General features: G+C 38.5%; 1 protein-coding gene across 3 annotated transcripts in view; it reads left to right on the forward strand.

Moving 5' to 3' along the window:
• Window positions 1-22,190, forward strand: part of SLC44A1 (solute carrier family 44 member 1) — a 215,181-nt gene that overhangs the window by 88,516 nt on the left and 104,475 nt on the right. For all 3 annotated transcript variants that reach the window (XM_018052546.1, XM_018052545.1, XM_018052547.1), the window contains exon 4: window positions 13,078-13,214. In XM_018052546.1, the coding sequence (XP_017908035.1) occupies window positions 13,078-13,214 (137 nt within the window). The remainder of the gene's footprint in view (window positions 1-13,077; window positions 13,215-22,190) is intronic.

Raw genomic sequence — 22,190 nt, forward strand, 5'->3', positions numbered from 1 at the left:
CACTAATGGTAGCATACTCTGTGGAAGGGGGCTATAAATTGTACATTGATATGAAGTAATAATTGGAAAAATGATCAGACTTCATTTTTATGCCCCTCTGGGGAAAACACGTGTCAGGAATCACTAAAGCAGAAGGCAACCGAGGGATTTTTTCTGCCGGCTTTCCAGTTTTAGTGCTGCAGTGCTTCCATCCTGATTAGAGAGGAGAGAAGCCAAATTCGGCAGGAGGCGGCCAACAGACCTAGTATCTGCTTGCCACCTTTTGCTCCAAAAAGCCCTGCTGCAGAGAGTTGCCATGGCAGCGGGAGGCAATTTAATGGCAAAGGCTCATCTCTGGAGCAGCACGCTGCTGGTACTCCAGCCTTCTCCTCTCTGGCCTTCAACCCAAGAGGCTGGTTATACCAGGGCATCACTGTGTCGTGGCCATTTGAAAGGATGTTGTCTAATGGAGTAGAACTGTAAGATGTGCCCGAGTCTGAGGATGGCTGCCTCTTCCATTGCCTGCCTCTCCCTGGTGTATAGCCCTTTGATGTCCTATCCTATAGTCCACCTTCTCAGATTATTTGCAGTTCCTTAAATATGCTCTTTCATGCTTCTGTGCTTTTACCCTGCTTCGAATGTTTACTCTGCTTCGAATGTTCCCTTCCCCATCTGTCTGGAAAATTCCTAGTCACTTTTCAAAATGTGGCTTAGCCACTGCCTCCTGCTTTGTGATGCTTCCTCTAACCCCATAACCTCTGCGGAATTACGCTATTTCCTCTGCTATCCCCATTTTGCCACAGCTCACATGGTTCTGAGATGACTCTGTATTTTTGTCTTTTCTTCTCTAGTTACTTGCATTTAAGAACAGTGTGTGTGTGTGTGTGTGTGTGTGTGTGTGTGTGTGTGAATTTCATATCCCCAGGACCTAGCCCAGGAGTGGGCACATAGTAAACACTTATAATGTATGTTGAGTAAATGCAGTTTTCATATCAACTTTTTTAAAGGTTTATTTGACTTCTTTCTTTTTGTCTGTGCTGGGTCTTTGTTGCTGCATGTGGGCTGTCTCTAGTTGTGGTACATGGGCTTCTCATTGTGGTGGCTTCTCTTGTTGCAGAGCATGGCCTCTGTAGTTGTGGTGCATGGGTTTAGTTGATTTGCAGCATGTGGGATCACCGTGGTCCAGGGATTGAACCTGTGTCTCTTGCATTGATTGGCAGGTAGATTCTTAACCAGTGGACCACCAGGGAAGTCCCATATCAACCTACTGAATCCTTGTCACGGGGGTGTTGCATACCATTCAGCCAACAATGCCATCACATACAAGTGGGGCTTCACCTATTTTGGGGTTCCAGAGGATTGACTCAACTTGATTCACTGATTTGATGGCTCTGTAACTCACTTGCCATTGCATCTGTTCTCACTTTCTGGTTCTACTTGGAATAACAGCAGTGAAGAGAGCAACACCCTGGGAGTCAGTCTCCCCAGGGCTCATGTCCATGTGGCCTTTAGTTAGTTGCCCAGCTTGTAAGTCTCAGTTACTTCTTGTTGAATTAGGACGTGTGAGGACAGCCCTACATGGTCAAGCTTACAGTTTTTACCTTGCCTTATCTTCCTTTAGGAAAGTACAGCAAAATGGAGGTTTAAACTAGGTTTAAATCTTCTGTGGCATCTTTATCTGCATCAGCACTGTTCACCTTCTTTTTCTGAGTAAGGCTTTGAAGGTCACCCCTTTCTGTGTCTTTTGTCCCTTTTCTTGCACTTTCCTGTGTTAATGCCCCTTCCTTGGCCTCAGAGCCCCATTTTCATCTTTGGTGCATCTGTTCCCTCAAGTTCACTGTGTAGGTAGATATTTTATTTAGGTATCTCTCCTTTCCTGCCCTTTAGGGATCCCTTACTATTGTATTCCAAGAATTTCCCTTTTACATGAATTTTTCTCTCCTTTGATAATTCCCAGGAACAACCTTAATCATAATATATATTTATCTTTCTTAACCCACTATCTTCTCTAATGTTTGCATTATAGTTCATTTTGAACATTTTTTTTCCCTTCCCCTAACTTTTAAGTTCAAAGCTTGCTTTGGCCGCTTTACAATTCTCTTTGCAAATGTGTTCTTCTCTGGGTCATGTGATCATGCTGTGCGCGTGTTGTACAGGCCAGTGCCTGCAGGTGTCTGGGCTGTTTCATTTGTGCAGTATTTTTCTCTTGGTGCTTCTCTTCTCTCATCCCCACTTTTGCTATTTTAGTCATTCCAGCTCCTCTAAAGAATGGAAAGCTCATATCCAGCTGTTTTTAAGGTATTACTAGGTCTAATAAAAGATTCACTGAGGATAGCAATGAAAATTTGCTTTTAACGTAATTTTATAAATTGTCTTTGACAGTGGTTCTCCATCCTGAAAGGATAGGGCATAGGAGCCAAGGCACATAATTAGAGTTACCAAAGAAGCTTTCTCAAAATTCATCTGCCTCATCCCCATCCCACCCATTTGCCTGGTGGCAGATGGAAGTGGGCAGTTTAAAGAAAATTTTCTAGAATATTTTATAGCTTTTTACCTGGTATCTCTTGCCTCCTCTCGGTTGAAAAACAGTCATCTGTTAATTTGTTATAAAAATCTGCCAGTGCTATGCTTATTTGAGAGTTGGTTATTTTTTTCATTTCAGAAAGATAAAACTGCCACATATAGTTCATTTTGTTTGAAGTGAAAACTGAAACGAATGTAAGGATTTATTTACTAGGCTAAGGGCATTTTCAAATCGAAAGGCACAAAAGTATAGTTTTAATCAATCCTAAATTTGTGTGTTTAATACGTGCACTTTTCCTCCTCTGTGAATATTCAATTAAATACCAATTAATTAAAATATAATTACTTATAGACATGTTGCCGTGGATTGGATGAGCTTCTGAATGATGGCAACAATGTTCAGAGTTAATATAGAACAGTTTTACAATTATCAGTTGTATTTGTGAGAAATATTTTAAGAGTAGAGCAGATTGGAAGTAGAGTTGAACTCAGAATCAGAAGGACTGTGTTGGATTTCAGAACTCTGTCATCTACCTGCTAGCTCTCCAGGACAATGTCGTTAGTCACTAATGTTAAGGTCTCTGTCTCATCAAGTTGGCATGAGGATCAAATAAAGTCATTAACGTGGAGTTCCCAGCACCCAGACATTGATAGAATCTAAATCTAAGGCCTAAAAATTATTTTAAACACGTGTGTTTACATGTTGTGTGAATATGGGAGATGCGTAGGGAATTAACTTTATTGTGTTCTTAGACTATGGACCTTGGTGGCTTTTGAGTTTAATGATGTGTATGTATGTGAATATATTTCCTGAGGATGCCATTTAAAGTTATTTTAGTTATATTAAATATAACATTCTATTGAAGTTATATAAAGTTCTATTGGAGCAGATTCTTCTGAAGCATATACACAGGGTAAAAATGTGCAGTGTTAATGTTACAGTATAGTAGTCATAGTAGAATTCTTCTTTCCCTCTTAATATTTTTCCCTTATGCTAGATCAGTTCTGGAGACCTGCCTAGTTCTTATCAAGGCTAATGCCCTAGTAGTCATGAATACACCTACATAGATCGTTCTTCCAGTGAAAGCTAAATACTAGTATTGTAGCCCTGTTTTATGTCTATATCAGAGAAGTGTTGAATTTAGTGCCTTACTATGAAATGTAAAATTTGTGAAAGGCAAGCCAGTTCTTAATGTTATGGACCACAAGCATATACTGCATGTTAGATGCTTTATATACACTGTCAATAACATTATGACAAACTAAAAAATACGTGGTATGCAGTTTTACAGGTAAGGAAACTGAGGCTCAGAGGGATAAATATATTCCCAAAAGTCAGAGAACTGTTAAGAAAGAAACCCAGAAAGTAAGCTCAGATTGATCTGACCCAGGTGTGGTGTAAAGCTGCTGCCCAGTGTGAATCAAGGGAGTGTGCTTTAAGGTATAAAAAGGTTGGGAATAAAGTGAGCACGCTTCTGGCCTTGGCGGGGGACAGAAGTTTGCAGGATGATCAGATAAGTCATCTGTTCTGAAGAAGCTGTAAAAGGCACTGTCATTGACCCAGCCTAGGCCCAGCTATCTGCAAGACCCTAGAAACCTCTGGCTTTCTCCCCTTTCCCCCAAGTTGTTTTTTTTTTTTTTTTTTTACTGTCTTGAGATTCTCCAGATATTTCTTAAGGTGTTGTTCATCGCTTATAACCATACAATTAACTTCTCTGCCCAACCCTGGTTCTACTGTCCATCCCACCCAGTATCCCAAGCACACACATAGAAACACACAACAGGACTGTATGAGGATAAATAATAAACAATAGGTATTTAAAGGATGTAATGTAGTGTCTGGTACATGGTAAGTACTCAATAAATGTTAGCTATTGTTTCCATGTTAACAGTATTATCATTAGTGGTGGTGGTGGTGTTGGTTGTGGTTGGTAGTAAGTGAATCAGTGGTTCTAGAATGCCTTTCTCAAGGCCCAGCATGTTCTCTGCCCAGGGACTGGCTTTGAGCAGTTCATTGTACCAGGTCTCAGGCATCGGCACCTGTAAAATAAGATATACAAGACAGATGGAGGGAGAGTTCATAAGGGAATAATTGTCTCCACACAGAGATTGCCAGGAAGTTTCTTCTGTGCACTAGATCAGACAGTGAATCCACTTCCAGGCCACATCTTTCTGCCTGACTTTTTTCCTTTAATCTATGTAGAACATTAATGGTATTGGAGTCACTAACAGAGTTACGAAAAAAAAATTTTTTTTAGTTTGTTGATTTGTAGCTTATATTTAACCTTCATGGGGTTCTTGGTCCCCAGCTCCACTGAAGTATTCAGTGGTTACTCTACCCACAATGGCCTTCCTAGTCTATGCCCAACTCTTTTTTTCTGTTTAAATTTTTTTTATATCCCTTTACATTATCCATTTGAACACATATGTTGACTATTACTTTTCAGTTTTTCTCTAATTCTTGTATTTGGTTGTATTTCCTGATTTGAATCATATTTTGTAAACAACAGAGGTTAACAGTATGGGAAAGGTTGTTGGAAGGTACATTATCTTATAAAACTTTCCATGGACCCAGTAGAGTAGAACCAAAGGCTGGAGGTTCTTTAACTCTTATCTTGGGAGAAAATATCCCTACTTGTAGTCTCTTCCTGGATCAATAATATTATTCTTTGCTTATCTCAATTAAGAGGGTTTGGCTGTTACTTTCTTTTTGGGTTAAAAAAAATGTTTTAGTGTAATTTCTAATTAATTTTCTCTTTCCTAAAATATAAATGTACAGGAAACACAAAAGATAATTTAGGATTTGGGAGTTACTTTGTTTATATGAAATGGAAGTAAACAACATTTATTATAGTTATCTCAACTCAAAAGTAATGTGCATTCATTCTAGAAAATGAGAATTCTAAAACGTAAAAGAAAAAAATTAAACTCACTTTATCCTAACACCCAGAGATGACTGTAGTTGAACTATTGATGTATTTTCCTCTACTCTGCATTCAACTTTATTAAATTTAATAATGCATTTTTACAATTATATATTCTTTAGCTCAAGTTTATCTATCTTTTTTTCAACTTTTTTACTAACATTCAGATGAAACAAAGAAACAAAACAGAGGCCATAAACCTGTATCCTCAAGGGTGGAAGGGTGATAATATCCTATGAACAGGAAATAATACTTTAAAAACAGCCCTAGGGCAGTTAATTAATTACTTAGAAAATTAAAGTAACATGTTTTCCCTCTTTTCCATACACCAAAATGTATCTGTGAAACATTTGATACAATGGGATGAGGAGCTGCTTTTGGGAAGCATAAGTAATGGGAAGTAATAGGGAGCATAAAGTGGTGAACTAATCACACAGGTAAAAAAGATTTGATGACAAAGATAGAAAACTTTCAAAATGACAATTGGCAAATCATTGGACATACTTGTATCAGCCTTAATAAAAATTTAATACTCTTAATATACAGAGTTTTTTTGTATCATTTAGTGGTTAATAGAACACCTCCATTTTAAAAACACAAAAGGTATAAAATATTTTGAAACCACAAGTGAACAATGTATGAAATAATGTTTAGACTCATCAAAAATGTGGCTAAAACACTAAGGTGTTACACCCCCTCCCCCCTTTTATTTTTTGACATTGCCGCTTGGCTTGTGGGATCTTAGTTCCCAGACCAGGGATTGAACACGGGCCCTTGGCAGTGAAAATGTGGAGTCCTAACTACTAGACCTACAGGCAATTCTTTCTCTCTTTTTTTCTTTTTCTCTTTTAAATTGAAGGATAATTCACCTACTACACGATATCAGTTCCAGGTGTACAGCATAGTGATTTGTTATTTCATACATTACAAGATGTACACCATGATAACTAGTTACCATCTGTCACCATACAAGATATTACAATATTAATTCTATTCTCCATGCTGTACATTTCATTCCTATGATTCATTTTTTTTTTTAATAACTGGAAGTTGAGCATACCTTTTAATCTCCCTCACCTATTTCACTCATCCCCTGCCTCCCCAAGCCCCTCTGGAACGCACCTGTTTGTTCCCTGTATCTGTAAGTCTGTTTCTGTTTTGTTATGTTTGTTCAGTTGTTTCATTTTTTCTGTTCTACCTGTAAGTGAAATCATATGATATTTTTCTCTGTCTGACTTATTTCACTTAGTGTAATAGCCTCTAAGTCTCTCCATGTTGTCACAACTGGCAAGATTTCATTCTTCTTATGGCTGAGTAATATTCCATTATACATACATGCACATCTTCTTTGTCCATTTTTCTCTTGATGAACACTTAGGTTGCTTCTGTATCTTGGTTATTGTGAATAATGCTGTAATAAACATAGGGGTATATATAATTTTCAGTTCTCTAATTCTTTGGCCACTTAATCCAAAGAGCTGACTCACTGGAAATGAGCCTGTTGCTCGGAAAGATTGAAGGCAAAAAGAGAAGAGGGAAATAGAGGATAAGATGGTTAGATAGCATCACTGACCAAATGGACATGAGTTTGAGCAAACTTCAAGAGATAGTAAAGGACAGGAAAGCCTGACTTGCTACAGTCCATGGGGTGTGTAAAATAAACAAATGGTACTACATGAATGGTACTATTATAAAGAATTGGACACAGTTGCAGCCATGAAATTAAAAGACACTTACTCCTTGGAAGGAAAGTTATGACCAACCTAGATAGCATATTCAAAAGCAGAGATATTACTTTGCCAACAAAGGTCCGTCTAGTCAAGACTATGGTTTTTCCTGCGGTCATGTATGGATGTGAGAGTTGGACTGTGAAGAAAGCTGAGTGCCAAAGAATTGACGCTTTTGAACTGTGGTGTTGGAGAAGACTCTTGAAAGTCTCTTGGACTGCAAGGAGATCCAACCAGTCCATTCTAGAGGAGATCAGTCCTGGGTGTTCCTTGGAAGGACTGACGTTGAAGCTGAAAGTCCAGTACTTTGGCCACCTCATGCAAAGAGTTGACTCATTGGAAAAGACCCTGATGTTGGGAGGAATTGGGGGCAGGAGGAGAAGGGGATGACAGAGGATGAGATGGCTGGATGGCATCACCGACTCGATGGACATGAGCTTGAGTAAACTCCGGGAGATGGTGATGAACAGGGAGGCCTGGCGTGCTGTGATTCATGGGGTCGCAAAGAGTTGGACATGACTGAGCGACAGAACTGACTGACTAGCAACTGAACAGCAATATCTTTTTGAATTAGTGTTTTAGTGTTCTTTGGGAAAAATATCCAGAAGTGAAATTGCTGGATTGTACAGGTGGCACAGAATCCACCTGCCAACACACAAGACACGGACTCGATCCCTGGATCAGAAAGATCGCTTAGAGTGGGAAGTGGCAATCTGTTCCAGTATTCTTGCCTGGAAAATTCCATGGACAGAGGAGCCCAATGGGCTACAGTCCATGGGATCGAGAAGAGTCAGAAACTACTGTGCACACACACAGTAGTTCTATTTTTAGTTTTTCTGAACAACCTCAGTACTGTTTCCCATTGTGGCTGTGCCAATTTATATTCCCAGTAATAGAACTTGAGAGTTACCTTTTCTTCACATCCCTGCCAATACTTGTTACTTGTTGTATTTCTAATAATATCCATTCTGACAGGTGTGAGGTGATATCTTATTATGGTTTTGATTTTTGTTTCACTGATGATTAGTGATGTTGAGCATCTTTTGATGTTCATACTGCCCACCTGTATTTCTTCTTGAGAAAATGTCTGTTCTGCTCCTCTGCCCATTTTTTAATTGAGTTGTTTGTTTTTCTGATGTCGAGTTATATGAGTTCGTTGTATATTTTGGATATTAACCCCTTATTGGACATATCATTTGCAAATATCTTCTCCCATTCAATAATTGGACTTTTCATTTCATTGATAGGTCCTTTGCTTTGCAAAAGCTTTTAAGTTTCATGTAGTACCATTAGTTTATTTTTGCTTTTGTTTCCCTTGCTTGAGGAGACAGATCCAAGAAATTGCTAAGATGAATGTCTAAGAGCATATTGCCTATCTTTTCTTTTAGTAGTTTTATGGTTTCAGATTTTACATTTAAGTCTTTAATCCATTATGAGATTATTTTTTATATGGTGTGAGGAAGTAGTTGTTTGAATTTTTTTTGCCTGTGGCTGTCCAGTTTTCCTAACATGACTTATGGAAAAGACTGTCTTTTCCCCATTGTATATTCTTGTCGTCTTTGTCATAGATTAATTGATCATGAGTGCATGGGTTTATTTCTAGCTCTATTCTGTTGCGTTGTTCTGTTTTTCTGTCTTTGCACCACACAATTTTGATTACCTTAGCTTTGTAGTACACTTTGAAATGAGAGAGTGTGATACCTCCAGCTTTGTTCTTCTTTGTCTGATTGTTTTGGCTATTTGTGGCTTTGTTGTTTCCATACAAATTTTAGAATTATTTGTTGTAATTCTATGAAAAGTGCATTGAATCTATAGATTGTGTTGGAGAATATGGTAATTTTAACAGTAGTTGTTCTTCCAGTCCATGAGTGCATGTGTGTGCACACTCTGTTGTGTCTGACTCTTTGTGACCCCATGGACTGTAGCCCACCAGGCTTCTCTGTCCATAGAATTTTCCAGGCAAGAATACCAGCGTGGGTTGTCATTTCCTCCTCCTCAGGAGATATACCTGACCCAGGGATTGAACCAGCATCTCTTGTGTCTCCTGCATTGGCAGGTGGATTTTTTTTTTTTAAACCAACTGCATTACCTGGGTATGATGTATGTATCCATTTGTTTACATCATGTTCAGTTTCTTTCCTCACTGTCTTAGAGTTTTCTAATGTAGCTCTCTTGCTTCCTTAGGTTAGATTTATTTCTAGTGCTTTTTTTTTTTTTAATGTAATTGTAAATGGCTTGTTTTCTTAATTTCTCATTCTGATAGCTTGTTGTTAGTATATAGAATCACAGCAGATTTTTGTTTATTAATTTTGTTATCCTGTAATGTTCCTGAACTCATTGATGAGTTCCAATAGTTTTTGGTGACATCTTTAGGATTTACTATACATAGTTTTAAGTCATATGCTAACAATGATAGTTTTACTTCTTCCTTTCCAGTTTGGATTCCTTTTTCTTGTCTGATTTCTGTAGTAGGACTTCCAGTACTATGTTGAATAAAGTTACAAGAGTGGGCACCCTTGTCTTGTTCCTGATTTTAGAGGTAATGCTTTCAGCTTTTCACCGTTGAGTATGATGTTAGCTGTGAGCTTGTCCTGTATGGCCTTTATTATATTTGAGGTATGTTCCCTCTATACCCACTTTATTGACAGTTTTTATCACAAATTGGTGGTAAATTTTGCTCAAAGTTTTTTTCCACATCTATTGAGATGACCATGTGATTTTTATTTTTCAATTTGTTAATGTGGTCTATCACATTGATTGATTTAGAGATGTTAAATCATCCTTGCATCCCCGGGATAAGTGCCATTTGATCATTTTAAATTTAAAATTATCTTTTAAATGTATTGAATTCAGTTTGCTGATATTCTGTTGAGAATTTTTGCATCTATGTTCATCAGTGTTACTGGCTTGTAATTTTCTTTTTTTGTGATGTCTTTGTCTAGCTTTGTTATCAGAATGTTGCTGGCCTCATAGAATGACTTTGGAAGCATTCCTTCCTTTTCAATTTTTTGGTTTAACTTGAGAAGACTAGGTGTTAATTCTTTAAGTGTTTGGTAGGATTCACCTGTGAAGCTGTCTGGTCCTGGACTTTGGTTTGTTGGGAGTTTTTTGATTACTTATTCAATTTTGTTATTGGTAATCAGTGTATTCTTATTTTCTGTTTCTTCCTGATTCAGTCTTGTGAGATTTATGTTTCTAGAAATTTATTTATTTTCTAGATTGCATTTATTGGCATATGATTGTTCATAGTAATCTGTTGTGACCCTTGGTATTTCTGTGGTATTGGCTGTAACTTTCTCTCATTTCTGACATTATTTATTTGGGCCTTCTCTTTTTTCCTGATGAGTCTGGCTTAAAAGCTTATCAGTTTTGTTTGTGTTTTCAAAGAACCCATGCTTTTTTTCACTGATCATTTCTATCATTTTTTTATCACTTTCATTTTATTTCTGCTCTGGTCTTTATTCTTTCTTTCCTTTTATTAACTTTGGGTTTTGTTTGTTCTTCTTTTCCCAGTTCCTGCAGGTGTGTGGTTGGGCTTCTTATTTGAAATTTTTTAAATTTCCTGAAGCAAACTGGAATCACTATAAACTTTCCTCCTAGAGCTACTCTTGCTGCATGCCGTGGATTTTGAATTGTTGTATTTCTGTTCTCATTTGTCTCCAGGCGTATTTAAATTTCCTCTTTGATTTCAACCCATTTGTGGGCTGCCTACCAAGAGGTGTGGATCTGGCCTGTACCATGTCTTCACTGCCTGTTTAGTAGCATATTGTCTACCCGCCACATGTTTCTGAGTTTTGCAGGGGGTTTTTTTGTAGTTGATTACTGGTTTCATACTTTTGTGGTCAGAAAAGGTGCTTGATATGATTTCAGTCTTCCTAAATTTACTGAAATTTGCCTTGTGGCCTAGCATGTGGCCCATCTGAGATTTTGTTTCATTATGTGCGCTCAAAAATAATGTGTATTCTGCTGCTTTTGGATAGAATGGTTTCTATATATTAGTTAAGTTCTGATTGAATGTGTCATTTAAGGCCAGTGTTTCCTTATTGACTTTGGTCTATTGATGTAAGTAGGGTGTTAAAGTCCCCTACTATTATTGTGTTACTGTCAATTTCTCTCTTTGTCTACTAATGTTTGCTTCATGTGTTTAAGTGTTGGGTACCTTGTAAAGTTGCTCAGTCATGTCTGCTTCTTGGTGACCCCATATGGACTGCAGCATGCCAGGCTTCCCTGTCCTTTACTATCTCCCTGAGTTTGCTCAGACTCATATCCGTTGAATCAGTGATGCCATCCAACCATCTCATCCTCTTTCATGCCCTCTCCTCCTGCCTTCAGTCTTTCCCAGTATCAGGGTCTTTTCCAGTGCGTTGGCTCTTCGCATCAGGTGGCCAGAGTATTGGAACTTCAGCTTTAGCATCAATCCTTCCAAGGAATATTCAAAGTTGATTTCCTTTGGGATGGACTGGTTGGATCTCCTTGCAATCCAAGGGACTCTCGAGAGTCTTCTCCAGCACCACAGTTCAAAAGCATAAATTCTTCAGTGCTCAACCTTCTTTATGGTCCAACTCTCACATCCATACATGACTACTGGAAAAATCATCACTTTGATGCTACAGACCTTTGTCAGCAAAGTAATATCTCTGCTTTTTAATATACTGTCTAGGTTTGTCATAGCTTTTCTTCCAAGGAGCACGTGTCTTTTAATTTCATGGCTGCAGTCACTGTGCACAATGATTTTGAAGCCCAAGAAAATCGTCTGTCACTGTTTCCATTTTTCCCCCCCAAAATACATGTTGGGTACATGTATATTTACAATTGTTATATCTGCTTCTTGGATCAATCCCTGATTGTTCTGTAACATGTGTCTTTGTTTCTTCATACAGTCTTTGTTTTAAAGTCTATTTTGTCTGTTCTAAGTATTGCTACTCCAGTTTTCTTTTTGTTTCCATTTGCATGGAATCCCTCTTTCCTTTCCCTCACTTTCAGTCTGTATCTGTCTTTAGATCTGAAGTGCTCCTTTGTAGGCAGCATTTATATTGGGTTTTGAGAGGTTTTGTGTGTGTCCTTTAAGAGTGGAGTCTCTGTTTGCTACAGTCCTCTGACTTCCCTGTGTGCAAACCCTGCTCATCTTCAGTGCTAGATATTCCGGAGGCGTGTTTTCCTTGTGCAGAGTCCCTGGACCGAGGGCCCATTATGGGGCTTGGATCCTTCTCTCCTTGAGCAGAACTTCTGCCGTTGTGATTATCCTGCCATTTGTGGGTTGCCTACCCAGGGATGTGGATCTTGCCTGCACTGTGTCTCCACCCCTCTGTTCATCTCACTGTGATTCCTTCTTTATATCTTGAGTTGTGGAAAATCTTTTCTGCTAATCTTCAGGTCATTCTCATCAATAGTTGCTCTGTAAATACTTGTCATTTTGGTGTGCCCACATGAGGAGATAAGCTCAGGGTCTTCTTACTCAGTCATTTTGGCTATCCTTATATATATTTGTTCATTTTTATAATGATATGCTTTATATATGATTGTATATTCACTAAAGTTTATGTATAAAGTATAATTCATGTTATATAGCAGTAATTTGGGAGGGTACAATTTGTCAAAAAAAGAAAACTAAAGCTAGAAAAAAAAAAACCTAAAATAGATAATTTCTGATTACAAAATACACATTACAAAATTTTAAATATTAAAAAAATCATTAAAAATGAGTTCTGTAGTTCCTCCATCCCTACTGTTGAGTATATTTATAAGCAGTTACTTTTTTTAAAAATCAGTGTATGACTAGATTTGCAAAATGTTTGTTCATGTATGATTAAATTTGTTAAGTAGAATGCAATGAGATGTTCCTTGCTCTTAGGTTTATTCAAATATGCAGTGAGCCAGACTATGTTTTGTGAAATAATATCTCAACATTTTTCTTCATGCTTTAGGTATGTATTCTTTTTGGACCCGTGCAATCTGGACTTGATAAACCGGAAGATCAAGTCTGTAGCACTGTGTGTAGCAGCATGTCCAAGACAAGAACTGAAAACCATAAGTGATGTTCAGAAGTTTGCAGAGATGAATGGTGAGACATTAGGCTTTCCAAGTCTATAGTACAGTCACTGTTAAATATTATGTGTTTGCCTTTCAATATAAATTTGTCCGAGCATTAAATAAATCATCATAGAACCTTAGAAAGAAAAAGAAAAGTGAAGATACTTTTGGACTTCCTTGATGTAAATTATTATAGTCACTTAGGGAGCTTGTTGAAACACCAGATTCCTGGGCCCCGCCCAGGAGAATTCTGACTGAGTAGGTCTTTGGGTCCTGAAAATTTGTATTTTTTACAAATGTTTCAGGTGATTTTGATGTAGCCTGTTTGAGTATTTGGGAAATATTAGACTACTGTATGGGAAATTTGGTGTTTTTTTCTGCCCCTCAAGTATAGGTTCAAAGTTAGTTTATTTTTATCCCTGGATATAATATGTATCTATCATAGGAAATTTGAAAAGTTCAGAAAAAAAATAATGAAGTCAAAAAACTTCCACCATTTTTCAGTGTGTTAATTGTATATATAATTTTGTGTTTTGTTTTTTTAATTAGGCATTATGTCTTAATCATTTTTCAAAGAAATAAGTTATGAGAAACCTTGAGCTTAAATATTTGGGAATTCCCTGAGAAAATAAGCATATTCAATTTCCTGAACTCCAGCTTTCTTCTCCTAGGTTGCTAATCTTCAGGTGCTACCCTCAGCTCCATATGACTCACAGCACTTCTTTTCAGAGAATGTTTTTTTTAAAACTTCTCTTCAAGGAAGGCTGCATAGTGATAGTCCCTCAAGCTTGTATTTTTCCATGAGGTTTCATGTTTGTATTTTGTGTGCATGAATCTGGAGAGTTGCCTTTGTCCTGCCCAAATCACAGGGTAGTTCTCACCTTGAACAAGAGCTGACTCAGGCATCCACCTGCTATCACTTCTGGCTGGTTGGAGAAATAGCCCAGGAACATAACTATACATCAGCCTGGTTCTAGAGTTTAGAGTGTTTCAGATGGAGGTGCTAGCCTTCTGACGGAGCAGGATGGAGGCTCCTACACCAGTGGTATTCCTGGTCAGCATCAGATAGTAGGAAGAGCATGGGACTGATTTGGATCTGGATTCTAATTCTGCTTCTGTCACTGACTGGCTCTGTAATGAGGTACAGAAGGTTTAGCCTTTCTGAGCCTAGACTTACTCATCTGAGACACTGTAGGTTTCAAATAATGCCCCTCTCTTTGGTTGGTATGAGGATTAAATGAGATGATGCATGAAGAGTACTGGATACTTGGTGAGCACTGAATAAACAGTTACCAACTACTCTTTTAAGATCTCATTCTCTCATACATGTATTGATTTGCTGAGTCTAATACCAGGACTGTCAGCTCTATCATCATCAGGTTTCAGGGAAGGATGAGTTATTCCTTAAGGGCTTTCCTAAAATATCAGACAATGTAGGCATGTATAGTGTACTCTGAAAGGTAGTATGATTGAGTGGTTAATTGTATAGACTCTGGAACCAGATTGCCTGGGTTCAGATGTTGGTCCTGCTACTTAATATCTGTGAGACCCTGGGCAAGTTACTCAATCTCTCCATGCCTCAATTTCCCCATCTATGAAACAGGTGTATTTGTACCTGAAGTACCTCGTAGAATTGTTATGAGGAGTTAATACATGAAAAATGATTAGAACAGTGTTGGGCAAATACAACTTGTTAAAAAAAAAAAAAGGGATTGGCTACTGCTGTTACATCATCATCACTGTTATTCTACCAATGAATGTAATACTTTTCCTGTCTCCAAACTCTAACTTGTACTGAATTTACATACTGCTGCTGTGTTAATCTTCCTTATTAATCTCTTATTCAGAAATCAGTGGTAAAAAGATAAAATCAAAGTCTATGGGTCTTACCCTGGTATTCAAAACTATGATCTAGTATTGAGCTATTTTCTAACATGTTCTCTTGGACCTACTTACTGGATGCGAGTGTTGGTCCTTGAACCTGACATATCATCAGGAAGGCCAGAAGAGAGCTAGTTCCTTGTTGGCTGCGTTGCCTGCTGTGATGATACACTGGGGGAAAATGCTCCATGATGCCCAGTTTTCATGCTTTGTTTCCAGACCCCTGTCCTTGTAAGTGAATGTGATACTGAGTATGACCTTAATAGGTCTCGTTAACAAGCCCCTTCCAGTGAGTTTTGCAGCTTTGTATTACCCATAGTATCTTGCACAAAGTTGTTGTTCAGGAGTGTTAATGAATAAACATTATTTGAGAAAACAGACCTCTTTGATTGGTGCCTAGTGATAAAGGCACCCTTAGGCTTTTGAGGCAGCTGTTTGCAAAATAAGTTAGCAGATTAGGCATTTAAAAAAGTAACAATGTCAACATCAAAAAGCACAGCAGTAGAGGATGAAGAAGATAATTTTAAAACATAAATAGGAAACTATAAAATTATAATCAAGGGGGAGCCTTTTTTGTAGGGGCCTGAGCACTTTAATGTTAAAAGTATCCCTAAGTTGAAATTTCTGAATTTCTTAAAAGAATCTTTATTGTTTTTTGGATTGGTGAAAAGAAATATAGTAGCCCTCATAATCAACAAAAGAGTCTGAAATGCAGTACTTTGGTGCAGCCTCAAAAATGACAGAATGATCTCAGTTCATTTCCAAAGCAAGCCATTCAACATCACATTAATCCAAGTCTATGCCCCTACCACCAATGCTAAAGTAGCTGAAATTGATCAGTTCTATGGAGACCTATAGGACCTCCTAGAACTAACACCAACAAAACACCAACAAAAAGATGTTCTATTCATCACTGAGGATTAGAATGCTAAAGTAGAAAGTCAAGAGATACCTTGAGTTACAGGCAAGTTTGGCCTTGGAGAACAAAATGAAGTAGGGCAAAGGCTAACTGAATTCTGCCAAAGGAATGCATTGGTCATAGCAAATACCCTTTTTCAAAAACACAAGAAATGACTTTACACATGGACATCACCAAATGGCCAATACTGAAATCAAATTGATTACATTTTTTGTAATTGAAGATGGAGAAGCTGAACAAGACCTGGAGCTGTCTATGGCTCAGATCATCAGCTTCTCATAGCAAAATTCAGGCTTAAACTAAAGAAAGTGAGGGAAACCACTAGGCCAGCCAGGTACAACTTAAATCAGATCCCCTATGAATATGCAGTGGAGGTAACAAATAGATTCAAGAGATTATAACTTGTAAACAGTGTGCTTGAAGAACTATGGACAGAGGTCCGTAATATTGTGCAGGAGACAGTGAACAAAACCCTCCCAAAGAAAAAGAAAAGCAGAAAGGCAAAATGAGTATCTGAGGAGGTTTTACAAATAGCTAAAGAAAGATGAGAAGCGAAAAGCAAGGGAGAAAGGGAAAGGCATAGCCAACTAAATGCAGATTTCCAAAGAACAGTACAGAGAGATATGAAGGCCTTCTTCAATGAACAGTGTATAAAACTTGAAGAAAACAACAAAAGGGGAAAGACTAGAGATTTCTTCAGGAAAATTGGAAATATCAAAGGAACATTTTGCCCACAAATAGGAACAATAAAGTACATAAATGGCAGAGACCTAGTAGACACAGAAAAGATCAAGAAGAGATGGAAAGAATACACAGAAGAACTGTGTAAAAAAGATCCAGATGGATGGGATGATTACAATGATGTGGTCTGCCACCCAGAGCCAGCCAGACATTCTGTAGCACGAAGTCAGATGGGGCTTAGGAAGCACTGCTGTTAATAAAGCTAGTAGATACTACAGAATTCCAGTATAATTATTCAGAACCCTAAAGGATAATGCCATCATGGTGTTGCATTCAATATGTCAGCAAATCTGGAAGACCCAGAAATGGCCACAGGACTGGAAAAGGTCAATCCTCATCCCAATTCCCAAGAATGGTAGTACTAAAGAATGCGCTAACCATCAGACAGTTGCACTCATCTCCCATGCTAGTAAGGGAATGCTTAAAATCGCTCATGCTAGGCTTCAGCATTATGCGAACCAAGAACTTCCAGATGTCCAATCTTGATTTAGAAAAAGAAGAGGAACCAGAGATCAAATTGCCAACATTCACTGGATCATAGAGAAAGCAAGGGAATTCAAAAAAAACCATTTACCTCTGTTTCATCTACTGTGCCAAAGCCTTTGACTGTGTGGATTATAATAAACTGGAAAGCTCTTAAAGAGATGGAATACAAGACCATCTTACCTGTCTCCTGAAAAAGCCTGTATGGGGGTCGAGAAGCAACAGATAGAGCCTTGTTTGGAACAACTGATTCATTCAAGATTGAGAAAGGAGTACAACAGGGCTCTCTGCCGTCACCCGGTTTGTTTAATATGCTGAGCACATCATGAAAAATGCTGGGCTGAATGAGTTACAAGCTGGAATCAAGATAGACAGGAGAAATAGCAACAACTTCAGATATGCTGATGATACCACTCTAATGGCAGAAAGTGAAGAGGAACTAAAGAGCTTCTTGATGAGGGTGAAGGAGGAGAGTGAAAGCTAGCTTAGAATTAAATATTAAAAAAACTAAGATCATGGCATCTGGACCCGTTACTTCATGGCAAATAGAGGGGGGAAAGGTGGAAGCAGTGACAGATTTCCTCTCCTTGAGCTCTAAAATCACTGTGGATGGTGACTGCAGCCATGAAATCAGAAGACAGGAAAGTTATGACAAATCTAGACAGTGTGTTGCAAAGCAGAGACATTACTCTGCTGACAAAGGTTCTTATAGTCAAGGCTATGGTCTTCCCAGTGGTCACGTACGGTTGTGAGAACTGAACCATAAAGAAGGCAGAATGCTGAAGAATTGATGCCTTCGAACTATGGTGCTAGAGAAGACTCCTGAGGGTCCCTTGAACAGCAAGGAGATCAAGCCAGTTAATCTTAAGGGAAATCAACCCTGAATACTTGTTGGAGGGACTGATGAGCTGAAATTGAAACTCCCGTATTTTGGTCATGTGATGTGAACTGACTCATTGGAAAAGTCCCTGATACTGGGAAGGATTGAGGGCAGAAGGAGAAGAGGGCGTCAGAGGATGAGATGTCTGGATGGCATCACCAACACAATGAACATGAACTTGGACAAACTTTGGAAGATGGTGAGGGATAGAAAGCCCTGGCATGCTGCAGTCCATGAGGATGCAAAGAGTTGGATACGAATGGGCAACTGAACAACAACAGAATGTAAAGCACAAAGATGAATGCTAATGTAAACTATGGACTTTGGGGTGGTTATGATTTGTCAGTGTAGGTTTATCAGTTGTATCAAACATAGCATTCTGGTGGGAGAATGTTGATAATGGTGGAGGCTAGGCATTATGTGGAGGTGTGAGGTTTATGGGAAATCTCTGTACCTTCTTCTCAGTGTTGCTGAGAACCTAAAACTACTCTTAAAAAATTGTCTTGGAGAAAAATAGATCTGACCCAAAAGTTCCACTTTTAGAAGAATGGATAGCAGGATATTGAAGAGATATTTGCACAGTCTTGTTCGTTGCAGCCTTATGCTGCCAAGAGGTAGAAGCAACCTAAATTTCCATTGACAGATGAATGGATAAAGAAAATGTGATATATACATACAGGGGAATATTAGTCAGCCTTAAAAAATAAGGAAATCCTGCCATATACTATACTATGTAGGAAGCGTGAGGATATTATGCCAGGTGAAGTAAGGCAGTCACAGAAAGACAAATGCTGTATGATTACACTTACATGAAGTACCTAAAATAGTCAGGGGCTTCCCTGGTGGCTCAGTGGTGAAGAGTTCACTTGCCAATGCAGGAGACTGGTTCAATCCCTGATCTCAGGGGATCCCACATGCTGGAGAGCAACTTAGCCCATGCGCCACAACTACTGAACGTGTGCTCTAGAGCCTGGGAACTACAACTACTGAGCCCACGTGCAGCCTACTGAAGCACGTGTGCCCTAGAGCCCATGCTCCACAAAAAGAAGCCCAGCCACTGCACCTAGAGAAAGGCCTGCGCAGCAGCGAATGCCCAGCACAGCCACAAATGAATAAATAAAGCTATAGATCAATAAATAAAATAGACTCTTTAAAGGTAAATGGTGGTTGTGAGAGCTGAGGGGGATGGGAAATGGGGAGATGATGTTGGATGGGTACATTGTTGTTTCGTTGCTAAGTCGTGTCTGACTCTTTGTGACCCCATGGACTGGAGCCCTCCAGGCTCCTCTGTCCATGGGATTCTCCAGAGAAGAATACTGGAGTGGGTTGCCACTTCCTTCTCCAGGGGATCTTCCCAACCCAGGGATCAAACCCATGTCTCCTGTGTTGGCAGGCGGATTCTTTACCCTTGAGCCACCAGGGAAGCCCAGCACAGCCATAAATAAATAAATAAAGTTATAAATAAATAAATGAAAGTCAGACTCTTTAAAGGTAAAATGGTGGTTGCAAGAGCTGAGGGGGATGGAAAATAGGGAGATGATGTTGGATGAGTATAGAGTTTCAGTTTTTCAAGGTGAAAAAATTCTAGAGCTCTGTTGTACAACAGGGTACATATAGTTAACACTAACATACACTTTTTAAAAAATGCTTACTATGGTACATTTTATGTTAATGTTTTCATCAGAATTTTTTAAAAAGAAAGGGAATTCTGACATATGCTACAGTATGTATGGACCTTGAAGATGTTAGGTTAAATGAAATAAGCCAGTTACAAAAGGACAAATACTGTATGAGTCCCCTTATTAAATGAGATACTTAGAGTGGTCAAAGGCAGAAGGTGGACTGGTAGTTGCTGGGAGCTGTGGGGAGAGAGAAATGGGAAGTTACTGATTTCTACATGAAGAGTTTCAGTTTTGCAAGATGAAGAGATCTGGAGATGGATGATGCTAATGATTGCACAATAATGTACTTAATGAAAACTTAGTGTATGTACATAGTGAATGTACATTAATGTACATATACATTAGTGCTACTGAAATCTGCACTTAGAAATGGTTAAGATGATAAAATTTTTGTTATATGTATTTTACCATAATTTAAAAGTTTATGAAAGAGAGAATCCTATTTGAGGTAGTAACTTTTTTAATGATAATTTTAAAACTTATTTTAAAATGCAAGGTCAAATAACATTTTTTCTTACCAGAAGGAAAAGATAATATAAATCCTTTTCAGAATTTTAAGTTTCCATGACAACGTTTGAAGGTACTTTTTAGCACTTAAACATCCATTCATGTGAACTTTTATTACCTTTACAAATAGTTGAAATCAGTATAAGGAAAACTCTTAGTTCCTGTAGTAACGTAAGAAATGCATTTATCAGGCAAATGATAGTTCCTCCATTCTTTGTTTCTTTTGGACAAGAAAGAGGAGTTGTTTTCTTGGACGCTTAAGTTTGTGGAATACTTCTGTCAAGTATGTCTGACTAGAATAGAAAGCTTGGAAGAAATAGCTGAAAATTAGATTGATTATGTAGAGATATTGCCATATTACAGGGAGCTTTAAAAGACAGATTTCAGATGAATATAAAAGTATGTTTTTGTACATCAATTGATTGATAGATGTATAAATGTGCATTTCATTATTTTGAGCCATAGCATATACAGACATAAATATCATAAATATGTGGTGCTAGAGAATAAAACAATTTAACAATTGCCTTTAAAAATCAGAGGTGCCAGATACCATTAGGATTCAGTGTTAAACTTCTTTGGTGCTTTGTTTATCATCTTGCTGCAGTGGTGCAGGACTTTCCTGCGGACAGAATCATCCTCTATTTATCTCTGAATATCCAAGCCCTAATATAGGATCTCACATAGCAATGATTCATGTTTTTTGAGAGAATAATAGACTGAATGTCCCTCTTCATCTCTACTGCCACTGAATAATTTCTCATTCTCTTAACACATTATCCTTTGCTCAACTCTGTATCCATGTGAATTGCCACCAGCAGGTAAACTGTTTAGCTTGGAGAAATATCAATAACCTCAGATATGCAGATGACACCACCTTTATGGCAGAAAGTGAAGAGGAACTAAAAAGCCTCCTGATGAAAGTGAAAGAGGAGAGTGAAAAAGTTGGCTTAAAGCTCAACATTCAGAAAATGAAGATCATGGCATCTGCTCCCATCACTTCATGGGAAATAGATAGGGAAACAGTGAAAACAGTGTCAGACTTTATTTTTCTGGGCTCCAAAATCATTGCAGATGGTGACTGCAGCCATGAAATTAAAAGATGCTTACTCCTTGGAAGAAAAGTTATGACCAATCTAGATAGCATATTGAAAAGCAGAGACATTACTTTGCCAACAAAGGTCTGTCTAGTCAAGGTTATGCTTTTTCCTGTGGTCATGTATGGCTGTGAGAGTTGGACTGTGAAGAAGGCTAAGCGCCGAAGAATTGATGCTTTTGAACTGTGGTGTTGGAGAAGACTCTGGAGAGTCCCTTGGACTGCAAGGAGATCCAACCAGTCCATCCTAAAGGAGATCAGCCCTGGGTGTTCTTTGGAAGGAATGATACTAAAGCTGAAACTCCAGTACTTTGGCCACCTCATGCGAAGAGTTGACTCATTGGAAAAGACTCTGATGCTGGGAGGGATTGGGGGCAGGAGGAGAAGGGGACGACAGAGGATGAGATGGCTGGATGGCATCACCAACTTGATGGACATGAGTCTGAGTTAACTCTGGGAGATAGTGATGGACAGGGAGGCCTGGCGTGCTGCGATTCATGGGGTCGCAAAGAGTCGGACACGACTGAGCGACTGAACTGAACTGCACTAGAATTGCTGTGAAATCAGTTCTTTTTATTCATCTCTAAATAATTCATCTTATTCATTTATTTGTCTCTCTTATTCATACTCTCCAAGTGATTATTCATGCTTTTCTTTTCTTAAGTCTCTTTTTCTTCCTCTTTCCTAACCTTTATGCTCTACGGAGGAAACAAAAACCATCTGGTGAGAGCTCCCATCTGAGGTCTTATTTTCCAGCAGAGCATGAATCCATCAACTTTCCTTTCCTGCCATTTCTGATGAACAAGTTTATTTCCTCC

The sequence above is a fragment of the Capra hircus genome, chromosome 8 (assembly GCF_001704415.2).
Source record: "Capra hircus breed San Clemente chromosome 8, ASM170441v1, whole genome shotgun sequence".
NCBI lineage: Eukaryota > Metazoa > Chordata > Mammalia > Artiodactyla > Bovidae > Capra > Capra hircus.